Raw genomic sequence first — 13,380 nt, 5'->3', positions numbered from 1 at the left:
CTTATTCGTATATCAAAATTCAAAATGCATGATAGATCCTCACGACGCCGTTTCCGAAGCGAGTCTCAGACAAGCCTGCACTTGCTATATTCATAATCAAACACCATCAATCAGCTCAGCCTCATCAGATGCCTGTGGATGTGATCCGACACTCACCTGCCCCTCGCAAGCTGAGACCGTCATATCTCCTTTATTTCCACCCTGGTTCGCCGCCAGCTGACAAGCTTGCATCTGCGCATAACAACTCGCATCGAGTGCTTCTATCTCGAAATTGTATCGTTGACCGTTGGTCATCCATGAGCCGCTGCAGCCTATACACGTTGAGTCATCAGCCGAGGGTCGAGTGACGCTGAGAGATGGTCGATCGACCCACCATACACCGGAGGAGCGGCGATACCTCCCAATGCATCAGTGAACCGCTGAAGGTTCTCCGAGGCACCGCACGAAGGTGCAGCTTGTCGTTTAGCCGTTCTTGTTGCTTTTCTTTTTGCTCGCTCGACGAGCTAGGGGAGGACTCTCGTCAGTCAGTGTCACTCTGCAACTCCAGCGAATGTGTGTGGCTGACCTTGCTACGGGTCACCTGCTTCAGCTGGACCGAAGTGGGGGGAAGGGTATTGCTCGCGGTACGGCGTCGGAGTAGGCCTGTTGGCTGAGCATTGACAGGTGAGAGGGAAATGATGAATATCAAAGTCAATATGACGAGCAGTAAGAACAGGCTTTGGCTGCGAGAGATCATGATGAGGAAGTGAGATGTTGAGGTGGAGTGGGTGATTGATTTTCTGTTGAAGTCAAAATTGTCTTCCTCCTCATCTGTCATTGTAAGCTTTATATATTCACACAGAAGCCAGGATAATCGTTCGTCTGATATTCCCAGAAAGCTGTACCACCCTAAAAATCAACTTCGCAGGATACAGTCAGGCATACCACCCACTTCACATGAAGGGAGTACAAGAGCATCGCCGGCCAAAACGTCTCAGTGGGATCACCGAGACTGCACATCCAGCCTACATCATCCACCTCTTGCTCCCATGTTTGTTTTCTCAGATGGATCTGACCTCTCGGACGAATGTCTCTTGAGCTGGGAGTCTTGTCGAAGCAAAGGAGAATCGTTAAAAGATGGGGTGGTCGTGCAGTACTTAAAAGGCTCGTATAACACAGTGTGAGAAAGAAACAAGTGACATGAGAATGTGGTATAGGGTGTTGAGTGTCCCGTACCCTATTGAGAGCAAGATGACCAGGTATATGTAGAAAGATAAAGTAGGTCGTTGAAAAAGCTGATCTTCATCTTCACCTCGGATTCTTTTCTGGAGGCAGGGTGCAGGATACCACGTGTCAGGCACGGGACATCATCTCATTATCCGAGACATTCAGTTGATCCCGTAATATCCGTCCCTGAAAACGTCATCTCGGCAAAAGGCAATGGCAAGGCAGCACCTTCAAAATTTCGGATTTCAGTTTCACGGATGGAGGGATGGGTAGATAGCTAAGAGTGTTGCATTGAAGCATGATCTGCGTAGGCTATGCATCTTGCGTTGCTAGTTCTCCCGATGGCAATTAACACAAGAGGATGTAGGCCGCAAATCCCGGAACTGACGATAGTGTTCTGCCGACCAGAGTAGTCCGGGGGCAGCTTCCGATGGACAGTACTGTACAAGAGCTTAGGATGCATAAGAAAGGATCCTCGGGATACCTCAACACCAACCTGAACAGGAATCCTACACTTGAGTATAAAAAGACCTATCTGATTGAAGTGATTCGTCAAACGATGTTCCAAACTAAGGTTCGAAGTTTCGTCGAAGCCGATGTCAGTTGTTCCCCCGTCATGCAGTGAAGGAAGTCCACCCACTTTTTTTACCCACTGCCTCATCGTCGATTGGTCCAGAAGTGCAATTTACCAGACCCACATTCAGAGTCGATCCGCTTCTCAAGGCTGGACGTTGACCAAGACATTGCTTGACACCATTCCATGGAGCCAAATCATCAGTGATGTATCGAATTCTTCCATCTGAGGTCATATTCCATCTGTCAGACAATGCCAAAGGATCGTGAGCTCCTGGTGCCGTGTGAGGGGAATCTCAATACGATCGCCGAATGCTCGACACAGTCCAATCTTCCGTGTGACTCACGTCTCATCGGTAGCTTCATCCACTACGACCTTGACATATATCCCATCCTGAATAACAGGCTTGATAGCTAAAGAAGTCTCGGATAAAGTGATTTGGCCGTCGTCGCCAGCGTTCACATCCCATTTGGATCCAACTTCGCATGGGAAGACACCTAATGACTCTCCTTTTTCGCCTTCAATATTGTCTTGAACGGTCAGGCAGTCAGATGTACTGTCGAGCTGCAGCTTGATGTTCTTTCTAGGGGTTGCGGCGGCGAGAAGAACATTGAGAGCTAGGAAAGAAAGACTAGGCATGACAAACATGATGTTATGCTACTGCGTTACGAAAGTATCGTTTGTGCTCAGTGTACTTCAGTAACAAAGATTGCATACTTCAGTAAACGGAGATAAGAGGTGCAGTCAGAAATGGGCTTTCAGAGTCATCCATCCCATTTCCAAACAGGATTTATACCGCCTACTCCGTTAATCATGACATCAAATATGAAGTACCCCTTGAAGGGATTGAGTCGATAATTCATCATAGCCCCAGTTCGTTCAACGGATTATCGACCCAGTCCCTAATGAAAGGGAGGCACTCACCAGGATTGGCATCAATGCCTGGACAAAGGAGGCTCATAGAAAAGATCCGGGACTGTAAGTCTGCTGCTCCATAATTTACAGTATTCCATCGCGTTCATTTCTGGAGGAGTTTTAGATTCCACAGGGAAACAGCTGAGCTGTCGATACATACAATCATTTCTCACCTAAAGCTGGGATATTTACATTATTGACCTTCCAATTCTCCTGTGACGGGCCTCACACCTAGACCGTTCTTCATATAGATAGCATCGATACTTTCCATCTGCGCAATACTATCCTCCGGTGTGATCCAGTGTTTGGGCTCACGGCCTCTTACTTTGTCAACGAAAGCTTCCAGTTGGTACCTGACCTTGGAGATCAGCTGAATACAACGTCTTGGGGGACTGTCTGACATACCTATAAGTCGACCAGTGAGGGTCTCCTACATCTTTCCACTTTGGTCCATAATTATAGTGTTTTTGATAGGTCGTATGCTTCGTGACCTTGTCATAGATTGAGATGTAATGATAGACATGAGCCATCATAAAGCCAAAATAGTATATCGTAGCTTTCTCGCATTCTATCTCAATCGAAGGTAATTCCCATGCTCGGGGGATCACCAAGGCTGAATGGTGTGTATCAGCAGTCAGAAACCTCTTTAGATAAGGGCGAACTCCTTACCCAAGTTGGGTTGGTCCATATCAACGTATATCTTCGATTCAACTGTCTTCCCTCCTTCCAAATCAAACCTTAGATCTGCCCATGAGGCTGAATCGACTCTCTGATCTTTGCTCCAGGGCTTAGAGATCGCACTAAGTACGGTAGGCTTGATGCCAGTCGGAAGCAGCGTCTCGTTGTCCGCGCCCACGAAATATCGAGTAGCATGAAGTGCATATGTTTCATCCATTAGGGCTATATGGTATATTAGTCAGTATCCAGTTTGTTCGAGTGTCAGTCTTATTGCTCACCTCCACCTGCCAGATCCCACTTCCAACGAATATCGTTTCCCGGAATCGTACCTTTTGGAGTCACCATTCTCGCAAAGGTCCTCTTAATATCACCGAATTTCCCACTTGCGATCAAGCTCTTGACCACATGTGCGGCAGGATGGAATTGCCAGTGGAAGGCTTCGACACAAATCTTACCCGCTCTGTCGGCTTCGTCAAAGACTCTTCTAGCTTCCAAGCCATTCGAGGTGAACGGCTTCTCAAGTAAGACGTGCTTCCCAGCTTGAAGTGATTTTATAGCCCACTCTCCGTGTAGTCCGTTTGGTACGGAGATATCTAAATGCTCATGAGCTGATCATGTAATGCATCTCCAAAAGAGGATGACTCACAAACAGCCTCTATCTCCGGATCGGCCAGTAACTCCTCATAGCTCCCATATGCTTTTGGGATGTTAAATTGCTTAGCCGCCTTTTGGGCATCTTTGATATCTCTCGAAGCGACAGCGACTATCCTAGCTCCAGGGTGCGTCTCGGCCGGATGGATGATAGATGCCGCGTTGATCATTGCTGACCCACCGATGATACCTAGTCTGACTGCATCACTCTCTTTCCCGAGAGCCTTGACGTCGGGGCGACTATACAACCATTGTTGAAGGAACGTTGTTAGTTGAAGTACCATAGCCATATTGGGCAGTTTTCTACTCTGTCTTCATGTTCCAGTAGTAGTAAAAGAGGAGCGCATGATATAGCTCAACTTGATTCCTTTTCATGCGAAGAAACAAGATACAGGATTCATGCCCGCGTCTGTTTTGACGTCAGTAAATTAACGTGCTGCAAGTATGACGTAGAAGACCGATACCAGACTCAATGGTCCAACCCGCCAGACGTCGTACCCATTTACATTCCAACGTCTATGCCTTTGAAGTGATCTGAGAATTGAACTAGCAGGTAGGTAACTGCATAGCTGGATCGTACACGTACCAGCAGCAGGATGACCCTCGCATTACACCTTCCTACATGACATCCATTCTATGAGCTAATGCAAGATACTGGTAGTACTGTATCACCCGGTAGTGAGCTCAGGCACAATTTACCATTTCCAATCATTTTGTATCTAATCGGCGACTACATGTATCCGCGAGCTTTATCCATTGCGTGATTGAATTCTTTCTTCAATCTCGAGTAGGAAGCATTTCCACAAGCACTTTTCAGAATTTCACTATATATCCAGCATGTTAGATTATCGATACCACCCACGAAGTCACATACCCCATCATGCCTGCACAGCAAACCGTCAAACTTCCATCTGGTGATGAGTACCCACTCACTGGCTTAGGATTATGGAAAGTACCGAAAGATTCTTGCGCAGAGCTCGTCTACACTTCGTTAAAATTGGGTTATAGACTTCTGGACGGTGCGGCAGATTATGGGAACGAAGAGGAGTCTGGTCAAGGGCTTAGTAGAGCAATTCAGGAAGGAGTGGTCGAAAGGAAGGATGTCACGGTAGTCAGCAAGCTGTGGAACACTGATCACACGTCTGAACACGTCGAAGACGCTTGTAGACGGAGTTTGCAGGATTGGGGAGTGGATTACTTTGATGTGTACTATATCCATATGCCGATCTCGTTGAAGTATGGTGAGTACACTGATCCAATTTGTCCCAAAAATATCGCTATGTGCTGACAGATCGCTCGCAGTCGATCCCAAAGTACGATACCCTCCCGGATGGAGCTATGATGGTACACCCAACGGACAACTGATTCTAGAGGATTCACCATATCACAAAACCTGGGAAGCAATGGAACAATTAGTTGATCTGGGCTTAGTACGGAACATCGCTATTAGTAACATGCCAGGTGGGATGATCATGGATCTCATGAGATATGCGAGGATCAAACCTGCGGTGTTGCAGGTGGAATTACACCCGTAAGTGCTTCATTCAAATCTGATACTCATGGACCCATATCTAACCCGAGAGGAGGAAGAAGCAACAAGAGCGGAAAGAGAGGTCTAGCTTATATCTTTATGAATTAGATATCACTCTCAGAACAACCTCGTCAACCTCGCTAGAGCATTCGATATCCACGTCACAGCCTATTCATCTTTCGGACCGACTTCATGGATCGGCATCTCCGACAAAGTAGTTGCGAAGTGTGAATCGCTCTTCACACACAAAACAATATCCAATATCGCGAAAACCCATAACGTCACATCAGCTCAAGTGACACTCAGATGGGCGACCCAGAGGGGTATCAGTGTTATACCTAAAAGTTCAAGTGAGAAGCGTTTGAAGGAGAATCTAGATAATGAATCCTTCGATCTCACCCATGAAGAGATAGCGGAGATTGATGAGCTGGACAGAGGACTTAGATTCGCTGATCCTGCAGCTGCGGATCCTAGATTGGCTGTCTACGCTTAGGAATTGGTCATGCATCCTCGTACACCTCCGATCATTTGACTTGGCCTGGAAAGAAGAAGTGCATAGAGGCGGATCCATCCACTGGGTATCAATAACAGGGTCCAAGCGCTATGGACTCTTTTACTGATTATGACAAGATTGATATGAAAATAGAGGTCTGTGCGGTCCGTCACCCTGGGCCAAGCTATGGAGGTAGCTGGCTTTCAACTGATTCAGGAAGAGTACAAATACCCGTCACCTGTTCATCCATCCTTTCTTTTTCTCTTTCCTTCTTTCTTTTTCTTTATCTCTTTCCTTTCTCCCTATCATCCTGAATAACTAAATTCTCTGACTACAACAACCTACCAACTCACGAGTATAGACCCTTTACGGTTGAGTCCAGGTATGTTCCCACTCTTTGTTCTTACTCCGGCCTTGTCTCCTCGCCTTCCCCTCCCACTCCCTCCTCCCTTCCTCCTCCCTTCCTCCTCCCTTCCTCCTCCCTTCCTCCCCCCTTCCTCCTCCCTACCTCCCCCCTTCCTTCCTACCCCTCTTTCCTGTCGATTCCTTCACCTTGAGTCTCGTCCCTGTGGGCAGATCACTTTTCCTCGGGACTGAAAGGATGCTTATAATGTTGAAGTTCTCTCGCGCGATCATGCCGTTCTGTACGATGGACAGGAGTGGTTTCAATATTCCTTACTCCGTGAGTGCGCTCACGATATGTCCACACATTTTCCGAAAGTAGCTGATGGGATCGATGTATTAGAGCGGCTCCCCTCGTACGATCATCCAAGAGTTCAGATCCAGATACAGACCTCGTGAACAGTTCGACGAGAGGCATGAATGGTGGATCCAACAATACATCGATACGGATGGAAAGCTCCTCAAGAAAGGTCTTACCTTTCCTTATTCCGCAACCGACTTATTGGCGATATTCCATGCTCTCGCCGATGGTCATAAGATCAAGGAAGATATGAAGAATCATTTCCTTACTGTTGTGAAAACTGTCGATCGGTGAGTGTACTGTCCTCCTCCTACCACGATAGAAAGAGATCGTTGAGCTGATCCCATATGCTCATCATAGATATACAACTGTTATCGTCCCATTGACGGAACAAGAGAAGCTCCAAGTCCCACGAGGTCTTTTGGGTCCGGAAATTAACTTCAAATGGGACCCTACCAAAGTCTTTCCAGACGTCATCACTGATCTTGGGTTACCATTCGTCGCTATCCGACACCTGAACCCCAACGATCAAGTGATAGTCTGTCAAAGAAACGTTTAAATGATTTAAATGTTTATCAAGTCAACATCGATGCCGATCCAGAGGAATTGCGATTCGCCTTCTTAGCAACTAGAAAGGTTCGTAGGCTGACTTTTCGGTATACTCATTTCTCCTCGTGTTGATGTGATGCGTTTGTCTCATAGCTTCTTGCCTACGAGATTTACCACAGGAACTACAAGGGATCAAGGAAGATCAACGACAATCACATACCCGCTCTCCCAGGAATAACCCACTAGTCGGAACAAACTTTATTTGGGACCTTACTCCCTCATCCCGTAGGCAAGAAATCCTTCGCCTGTTGCCACGGCCTATGCGATATATACTCCGCTTGTATGCTGGTCGATGCGCTTGCTGGTCAAAACCGAGATAATTGTGGCAAAGACAGTATTTCTCCTACTCGGGCCTTCAATGGCTCTGCCCTGAAACCATACGCTAGAAGGGATAGTAGTTTGAATTTCAACCAATATCACGCAACCCTAGCTAAGGTTGGAATGGCCGACCACCCACAAAGAATTGACCTTATCCTCTACGAACATCTTTTGCTCATGATCAGAGAGCAAAGAGAACGTTATATCTATTGGAATTATCCCAGAAGAGAAGCACCTGAATTCACGGACCTGTACAATCCCGCAGTCGAAGTGGAAGTGGAACATGAATAAGGTGAGTGGCTGGCAAGTACTTTCCATATCGTGTGGCTGATCTGAATCTTGACTGGGTAACTCTCTTTTCCGAAGCACAGACATCAATCAAAGCTGATAAAAACATCAGTTACCTTAATTGTGCATAATGGGGGGTAAGTCTATTTCTCTTGGTTCACCTGATAGGCCTGTTATTGATAGTCTAACAGAATGTAAAAGTGGGAGGTATGGAGAAAGACCTGTCACTCTCGTTTATGGGTTTCTGCTTTCGTCGTCTTCCAATCATATAATTATCGTGTAGTCGTCATTAGAATTTTAATCCTTATCGAACGAGAACGTACATACCCATATAAATATTGATTGTGCGTGTTGACGAGTATATCTCATGTTTATAAGTACTGTACAGTAGATCGTTATCTTATCTATCATTATATCGTGACTTCATCGACATCCATATTATACTATCGTCCATGCATTGTTCATACACCTATCGAACCTAAATACACCTGCAAACTGCGTTGTAAACATCGGAAGGGCTTAAGAGGAAAACCGCGCTCACGACTGTAATTGACATAGTAGGACTAATGGATGTGAGATGTTCTCATGAGAGGTGAGATAGGCAGGTCTACCGTGCACATCTCCCTCCACTCCGTTTACACCCGCATAGGGCATGAGTGTCCTCCAAGCTTTTGTAGTAATGGGAAGCTCTTTCGCTTGCTCACACATTGACGATTGGGCGAGATAACGACGAAGCTAGCTAGGGGGTCGTTCGCTGCCTCACAGTATAACCGTTGACCAACACCAAATCCATCACATCTTACAAATTCATAAATTCACAGTACACCATTTATTATCAACCTAAAATTACCCGTATACATTCCATTAACTTTCTTTTTTCAAAGCAGACCCCTTGTCATCTTCTTCCAGAAGCTTTAACACTCCACTCCACCGACTGATTTTGCCCAATTATCGCCTAGGAATACCTGCGAATCCTTTGTCTTGATATTTCCACTTAGTCAACGCGACCAAAACTGCAGCGAGCCCAATCAGAGAAGTAGTGATACTGAAACCCTTGACGTATCGAGGAGCGTCCTTGGCAGGCCAGAAGAAAGAACCGTAGACCGAAGCGAGGTTACCGAACCCATTGATAATGGCAATCGAGATAGCTCGAGACTCTCGCCCTTGGAACATCGTAACCATCCAACTGAGGAAGATCGGAACACTCGTCCAGATAGCTGCACCTCCGAAGCAGATGAATGTGTACCTGTTTAAAGCATCAGCGACCGCCAGAGATCGCATCGAATTGTTGAACTCACCTGACAGCGTTGTTGTGGACTGTGGCACAGATGATGAAGCTAATCACTCCGCAGCAGCAAGCACCTAGGACCGTGTATGCCTTTTGACCTGTCCTGTCCGCATTCCAGCCATTCGCGACGGAAATGACAAGCGCAACGACGTAAATAGGCACGGTCATGACTGCGTCCAACGTTTCCAAAAGAAAGGGGAGGAAGAAAAAGAAGACAAAGAGAGGGGAAAAAAGAAAAAAAGAAAAAAAAGAAAAAAAAAAAAAACGAAAAATTAGCATTCGTCCTTTCCGCAACTTCATATTATCAACTCACATTGTGCTGTTCGTCCTTTATAGCCGAGGCCGGACATCAGTGTTGGGAAGAAGTAGGAAATCGTGCCGACAGAGTTGAGGACGTTGTAGATTAACATGAAAACCTATTTTCAAATTTTCAGTCACCGCCACTTTCGTCGATTTTTCTTGACTTACCCATGTCTTTGGATCCTTCAAAGCAGCCATGAAAGCTTCCCCGTGAGTCATATCTGACCCTTCTTCATGTCCAACAGCCAACCTAGCTACTGCCAACTCCTTCTCGGCCTCGGATAACCATTTAGTGGTGGTCGGGTAGTTTGGTAGGACGAAATAAGCCGCGATGGCAATGACGACTGTCAAGCTTCCTTCGATGATGAACAACCTGAACCTGGAGTTAGTGATGTATCGTACAGAGCTCTTGTTGCGATTACATACCATTTCCACCCTCTGGTGTTGCCTAATCCCTCCATCCCTTGGATGATACCACCCGCCAAAAGACCTCCGAAAGCTCCAGAGACCAACGAGGCGGTATAAAACAGGGCAATTCGTTTGGACAATTCCGCGGGCTGATCCTTTGTCAGTATACGATATATCCACTCGAGAGCAGGGTGGAAACTCACCTTGTACCAACATGAAAGCAATAACATGACACCGGGGCTGAACAAGTAAGAAAAGATGAGTGGCACTTTCGAGAAAAAATGGTTTTTAAGCTTCGACCCACAAGAAGCCCGCCTCGACTAAGCCAAGGACCATCCGGAAAGCCACCATGCCTCCCAAAGAGTTGATTCCCTTCGCTCCGACACTCATACCTCCCCAAAGGACCATGACGGTGGGCAAGAAGATACTGGGTTTCGATCGGGACAGGATCATATTGCACGGGACTTCATTGAGAAGATATCCCTAAGTTACGAATGTTGTTAATTACCGTTGAATGCTACGTCAGACCATGTACTAAGTTTCGCTACACTCACGACAAAGAAGATAGATAGAACCAAAGAGTATTGGGACGAAGTGAGGTGCAGGTCTTTCTCCATGCCTCCTACTTTTGCATTCTGTTGGGGGATCATCAGCAATGGTCTATTGAACGAAAGAAAGACTGCTATTCACCCCGATGTTCGTTCTGTCTAAATCTTTGGGTCATGAAACTGATGTCAGGGCCTGTTCTGATAGCTTGAAAGAGAGAAGAGACCCGTTCGAAAATGCGACGCAAAGAAAAGCAGGTCAAAGGACCCTTCGAACGGGAAAAGTCATTCCGCCACAATCGCGCACGCAGTATGAACTAGGTAGGGTTCTTGTGGTGACATTTTAGCACGGAGTAGTATAGACTTACAGTTGAAGACATACATCAACCACAACATCGGCAAGAGATGTCTATCGATCTTCCTGACCAAACGCTTCTCATCGTCACTACCGGGCACATAGTTGTATCCGCCACTTTCAAGCTTGGTCGATCCATTCTCCAACTCGACATGTTGGATATCGTGCTTCTCGTCAATATCTACGTTGTTCATTGTGTCTATCAAACGTAGGGTATGTGAAATGTAAGTCCAAGCACAAAAATGGGGGAGGGGGAAGAAACGATCTGCCAAGAACTGGGTGCTTTATGTATTCATCTACCGGAGGACCATTGTTCCGACGTGATACTAAGGTTCAGACATTGCGCTATTCTTTCACACCCATACTGCCATTCAAAAACCGTCGGTAGCCTCTTGGAGAACCGTGGGGATCCTCTAGCGGGGTATCATCAGCTGACACACAATTGAATCTAACCAGGTGGGGTAGTAGATCACTCTCGGCATATGTTATACCGTAAAAATAGGTCCCTGGTCGAAAAAAGGGTAAATATTCTGGCGTATGTAAATCCTTTTACCGGCATCTCGCCTGAAAGTGTTACTTTCTCATCTCGAGTATCTGTGCCCTTTCGTGTGATTCCCAGCGGGAGCGAAGATCTGACGATCACTTCCACCGGCTTCCGATTGACCGGATTACAGCACGATCTCACCGGGCCAGAGTTTGATCCGGAGTTCTCGCTTGGCTTATCTGTCGCCGCAAGTGCAGTACGACGCTTCACCAAATGTACTGTAAAACATCATGTCCGTAATGTGCAAGGACCAAGTGCATTATGTACTGCACTCAGATCATCCCAGACCCTTTCTTGGCATTACAAAGGTACCGAAATACCTATGCGGGAGGTGACCGTAACGCATACATAGACATGTCAGATGACTTTCAAAATACTGTATTACGATTCTTCACCGGCTAATAACCGCTCTATTTCGCCTTGATCCCCCATTTCCAACTTCTCAGTACCGTACTGCTTCCGATCCTACCAATCAGCGTCCGTATCATTATTTTCTCGTGGACATGGGACTTACGGCAGACCAGATTCCAGCAAGGACAATGACACCCATCCCCAGCCCAGCCAGCCAATTAGGCATCTCCCTAACGAACAGCCATTGGATGATCATCGCGAAGACTACTTGGAGGTATCCTAGTATCGCTATGCTACCTCCCGACGCGCGTTGGAGAGACAGGACGATAGCGACTTGGGCTAGGAAGCCGCATACCTGTGGAGGTATTTAGACGTAATCATCAGTGTGAAGGAGAAGGGAGGCTTACGGCCACGGTAGTCAGTAAACCCCATACTTTCGCTGTGAGGTCCAACACCGGTGAGATGTGGAATACCACCATTTGTCTGTAGTGTTCGCCCGAATTAGAATACGGATGTGATCATGAAGTGAAGGGAACTTACAATGGTCCGAGAAGTAGTGCGGTACATGCGAATACACCCAGTATCAAGATTGGATCTACTTTGCCTATCTTTCTTAAGAGGAGGAAATCGACCGAGCTGGTCAGAGTGCTAAGTATAGCCAGGGTGAAACCCAGAGCTCGGTTATGGCTGGGAGAAGGGTCGTGAGGATGGAACAAGGAAGAAGGTTGGATAACAAGGATGACGGCGTGGAACGAGATGACTGGAAGAGACAATGAATCAGCAAAAACGACAAACCGGATCGTCTGGAGACAACCACTTACTACTGGCCACCAGCTGAACTATCGAGAACCTCTCTCTCAGGATCAGGAAACACAACAGTCCCACGGGGAAGGGACGCAGGTGAAGGATGACGGTGCATTCCGATAAGGTGATGTAGAGGAGCGAAGCGTACATCAAGATAATCACTAGGGAGTTGTTGACACCCCGCACCCAGATCAACGGGGCTTTAGGCGATTTAGTCGATTCCTTGAGGAAAGACGGGTGGGTGTATGATAGGTAGACGAAGCAGAATATGAGGGTCGATACCTATCATAGAGCTGAGCGGAGAATATTACAGATCTGTGTGGATATTGGGGTCAGACCCACCATTCGTATGAATACGATTTGACCTGTTGGTATACCATGCTCTTCCTCTAGGACTTGCACGACACCGTCTATCAGGACGAACATCAGGTCGGAGAATAGGGCTAAGGCCGTGGGCGCGAAGGTGCTATCTAGTATCTTGGCTATGATATTGCGAGTCATGGTTGTTAGAGGGTCAATCATGGTGGCAAGTCCGAATAGGTCAGTCAAGGTCAAGACAGTGCAAACGACAGAATATGGTGCTCTGGATGGAGCAAAGCGAGTGTAATGGCATTCGGCTGTTTATTTTTTGTATGTATATTATCCCTGTACTTGTGTATTCTCTTTGTATAAAGGATCCAAGAAGATACCCTCCCCCTACCCCCTTTTATGCATCTTGACGCCGGAGCGAGAGGAAGTTTAGTCACGTGATTATGATATCATCACCTCCATAAAAGAAATCACTATCTCGAGTATCTCTAATACGCGTCGTACTTTTAA

The 13,380-nt window shown here is 46.7% G+C and overlaps 7 protein-coding genes across 7 annotated transcripts; 2 read left to right on the top strand and 5 right to left on the bottom strand.

Annotated features, from left to right (window-relative positions):
- Positions 1 to 39: 39 nt before the first annotated feature.
- On the bottom strand, positions 40 to 817 carry I302_105511 (uncharacterized protein; the record flags this gene model as incomplete). Its single annotated transcript, XM_019195368.1, has 4 exons — positions 40 to 84; positions 157 to 311; positions 374 to 503; positions 566 to 817. The coding sequence occupies 4 exons, from the start codon at positions 815 to 817 to the stop codon at positions 40 to 42; spliced, it is 582 nt and encodes a 193-aa protein (XP_019043081.1).
- Positions 818 to 1,715: 898 nt separating this feature from the next.
- Positions 1,716 to 2,428, bottom strand: I302_105510 (uncharacterized protein; the record flags this gene model as incomplete). Its single annotated transcript, XM_019195367.1, has 3 exons — positions 1,716 to 1,775; positions 1,860 to 2,022; positions 2,127 to 2,428. The coding sequence occupies 3 exons, from the start codon at positions 2,426 to 2,428 to the stop codon at positions 1,716 to 1,718; spliced, it is 525 nt and encodes a 174-aa protein (XP_019043080.1).
- A 460-nt stretch (positions 2,429 to 2,888) lies between these two features.
- On the bottom strand, positions 2,889 to 4,314 carry I302_105509 (uncharacterized protein; the record flags this gene model as incomplete). The annotated part of the gene is made up of 5 exons (XM_019195366.1): positions 2,889 to 3,048; positions 3,101 to 3,308; positions 3,365 to 3,595; positions 3,652 to 3,966; positions 4,020 to 4,314. 5 exons carry the CDS (start codon positions 4,312 to 4,314, stop codon positions 2,889 to 2,891), a joined length of 1,209 nt encoding a protein of 402 aa, XP_019043079.1.
- A 590-nt stretch (positions 4,315 to 4,904) lies between these two features.
- Positions 4,905 to 6,048, top strand: I302_105508 (uncharacterized protein; the record flags this gene model as incomplete). Its single annotated transcript, XM_019195365.1, has 3 exons — positions 4,905 to 5,265; positions 5,327 to 5,555; positions 5,664 to 6,048. 3 exons carry the CDS (start codon positions 4,905 to 4,907, stop codon positions 6,046 to 6,048), a joined length of 975 nt encoding a protein of 324 aa, XP_019043078.1.
- A 610-nt stretch (positions 6,049 to 6,658) lies between these two features.
- On the top strand, positions 6,659 to 7,310 carry I302_105507 (uncharacterized protein; the record flags this gene model as incomplete). Its single annotated transcript, XM_019195364.1, has 3 exons — positions 6,659 to 6,730; positions 6,794 to 7,041; positions 7,112 to 7,310. The coding sequence occupies 3 exons, from the start codon at positions 6,659 to 6,661 to the stop codon at positions 7,308 to 7,310; spliced, it is 519 nt and encodes a 172-aa protein (XP_019043077.1).
- A 1,604-nt stretch (positions 7,311 to 8,914) lies between these two features.
- On the bottom strand, positions 8,915 to 11,056 carry I302_105506 (uncharacterized protein; the record flags this gene model as incomplete). Its single annotated transcript, XM_065870099.1, has 10 exons — positions 8,915 to 9,212; positions 9,265 to 9,424; positions 9,568 to 9,670; positions 9,723 to 9,927; positions 9,981 to 10,111; positions 10,166 to 10,202; positions 10,267 to 10,445; positions 10,517 to 10,597; positions 10,653 to 10,675; positions 10,876 to 11,056. 10 exons carry the CDS (start codon positions 11,054 to 11,056, stop codon positions 8,915 to 8,917), a joined length of 1,398 nt encoding a protein of 465 aa, XP_065726171.1.
- Positions 11,057 to 11,787: 731 nt separating this feature from the next.
- On the bottom strand, positions 11,788 to 13,062 carry I302_105505 (uncharacterized protein; the record flags this gene model as incomplete). Its single annotated transcript, XM_019195362.1, has 6 exons — positions 11,788 to 11,859; positions 11,921 to 12,112; positions 12,165 to 12,240; positions 12,298 to 12,517; positions 12,579 to 12,843; positions 12,904 to 13,062. The coding sequence occupies 6 exons, from the start codon at positions 13,060 to 13,062 to the stop codon at positions 11,788 to 11,790; spliced, it is 984 nt and encodes a 327-aa protein (XP_019043075.1).
- Positions 13,063 to 13,380: the final 318 nt, after the last annotated feature.

The sequence above is a fragment of the Kwoniella bestiolae genome, chromosome 3, assembly GCF_000512585.2.
Source record: "Kwoniella bestiolae CBS 10118 chromosome 3, complete sequence".
Classification (NCBI taxonomy): Eukaryota; Fungi; Basidiomycota; class Tremellomycetes; order Tremellales; family Cryptococcaceae; genus Kwoniella; species Kwoniella bestiolae.
Note: the sequence above shows the minus strand (reverse complement) of the source record. Positions and strands in the feature narration are given on the sequence as shown.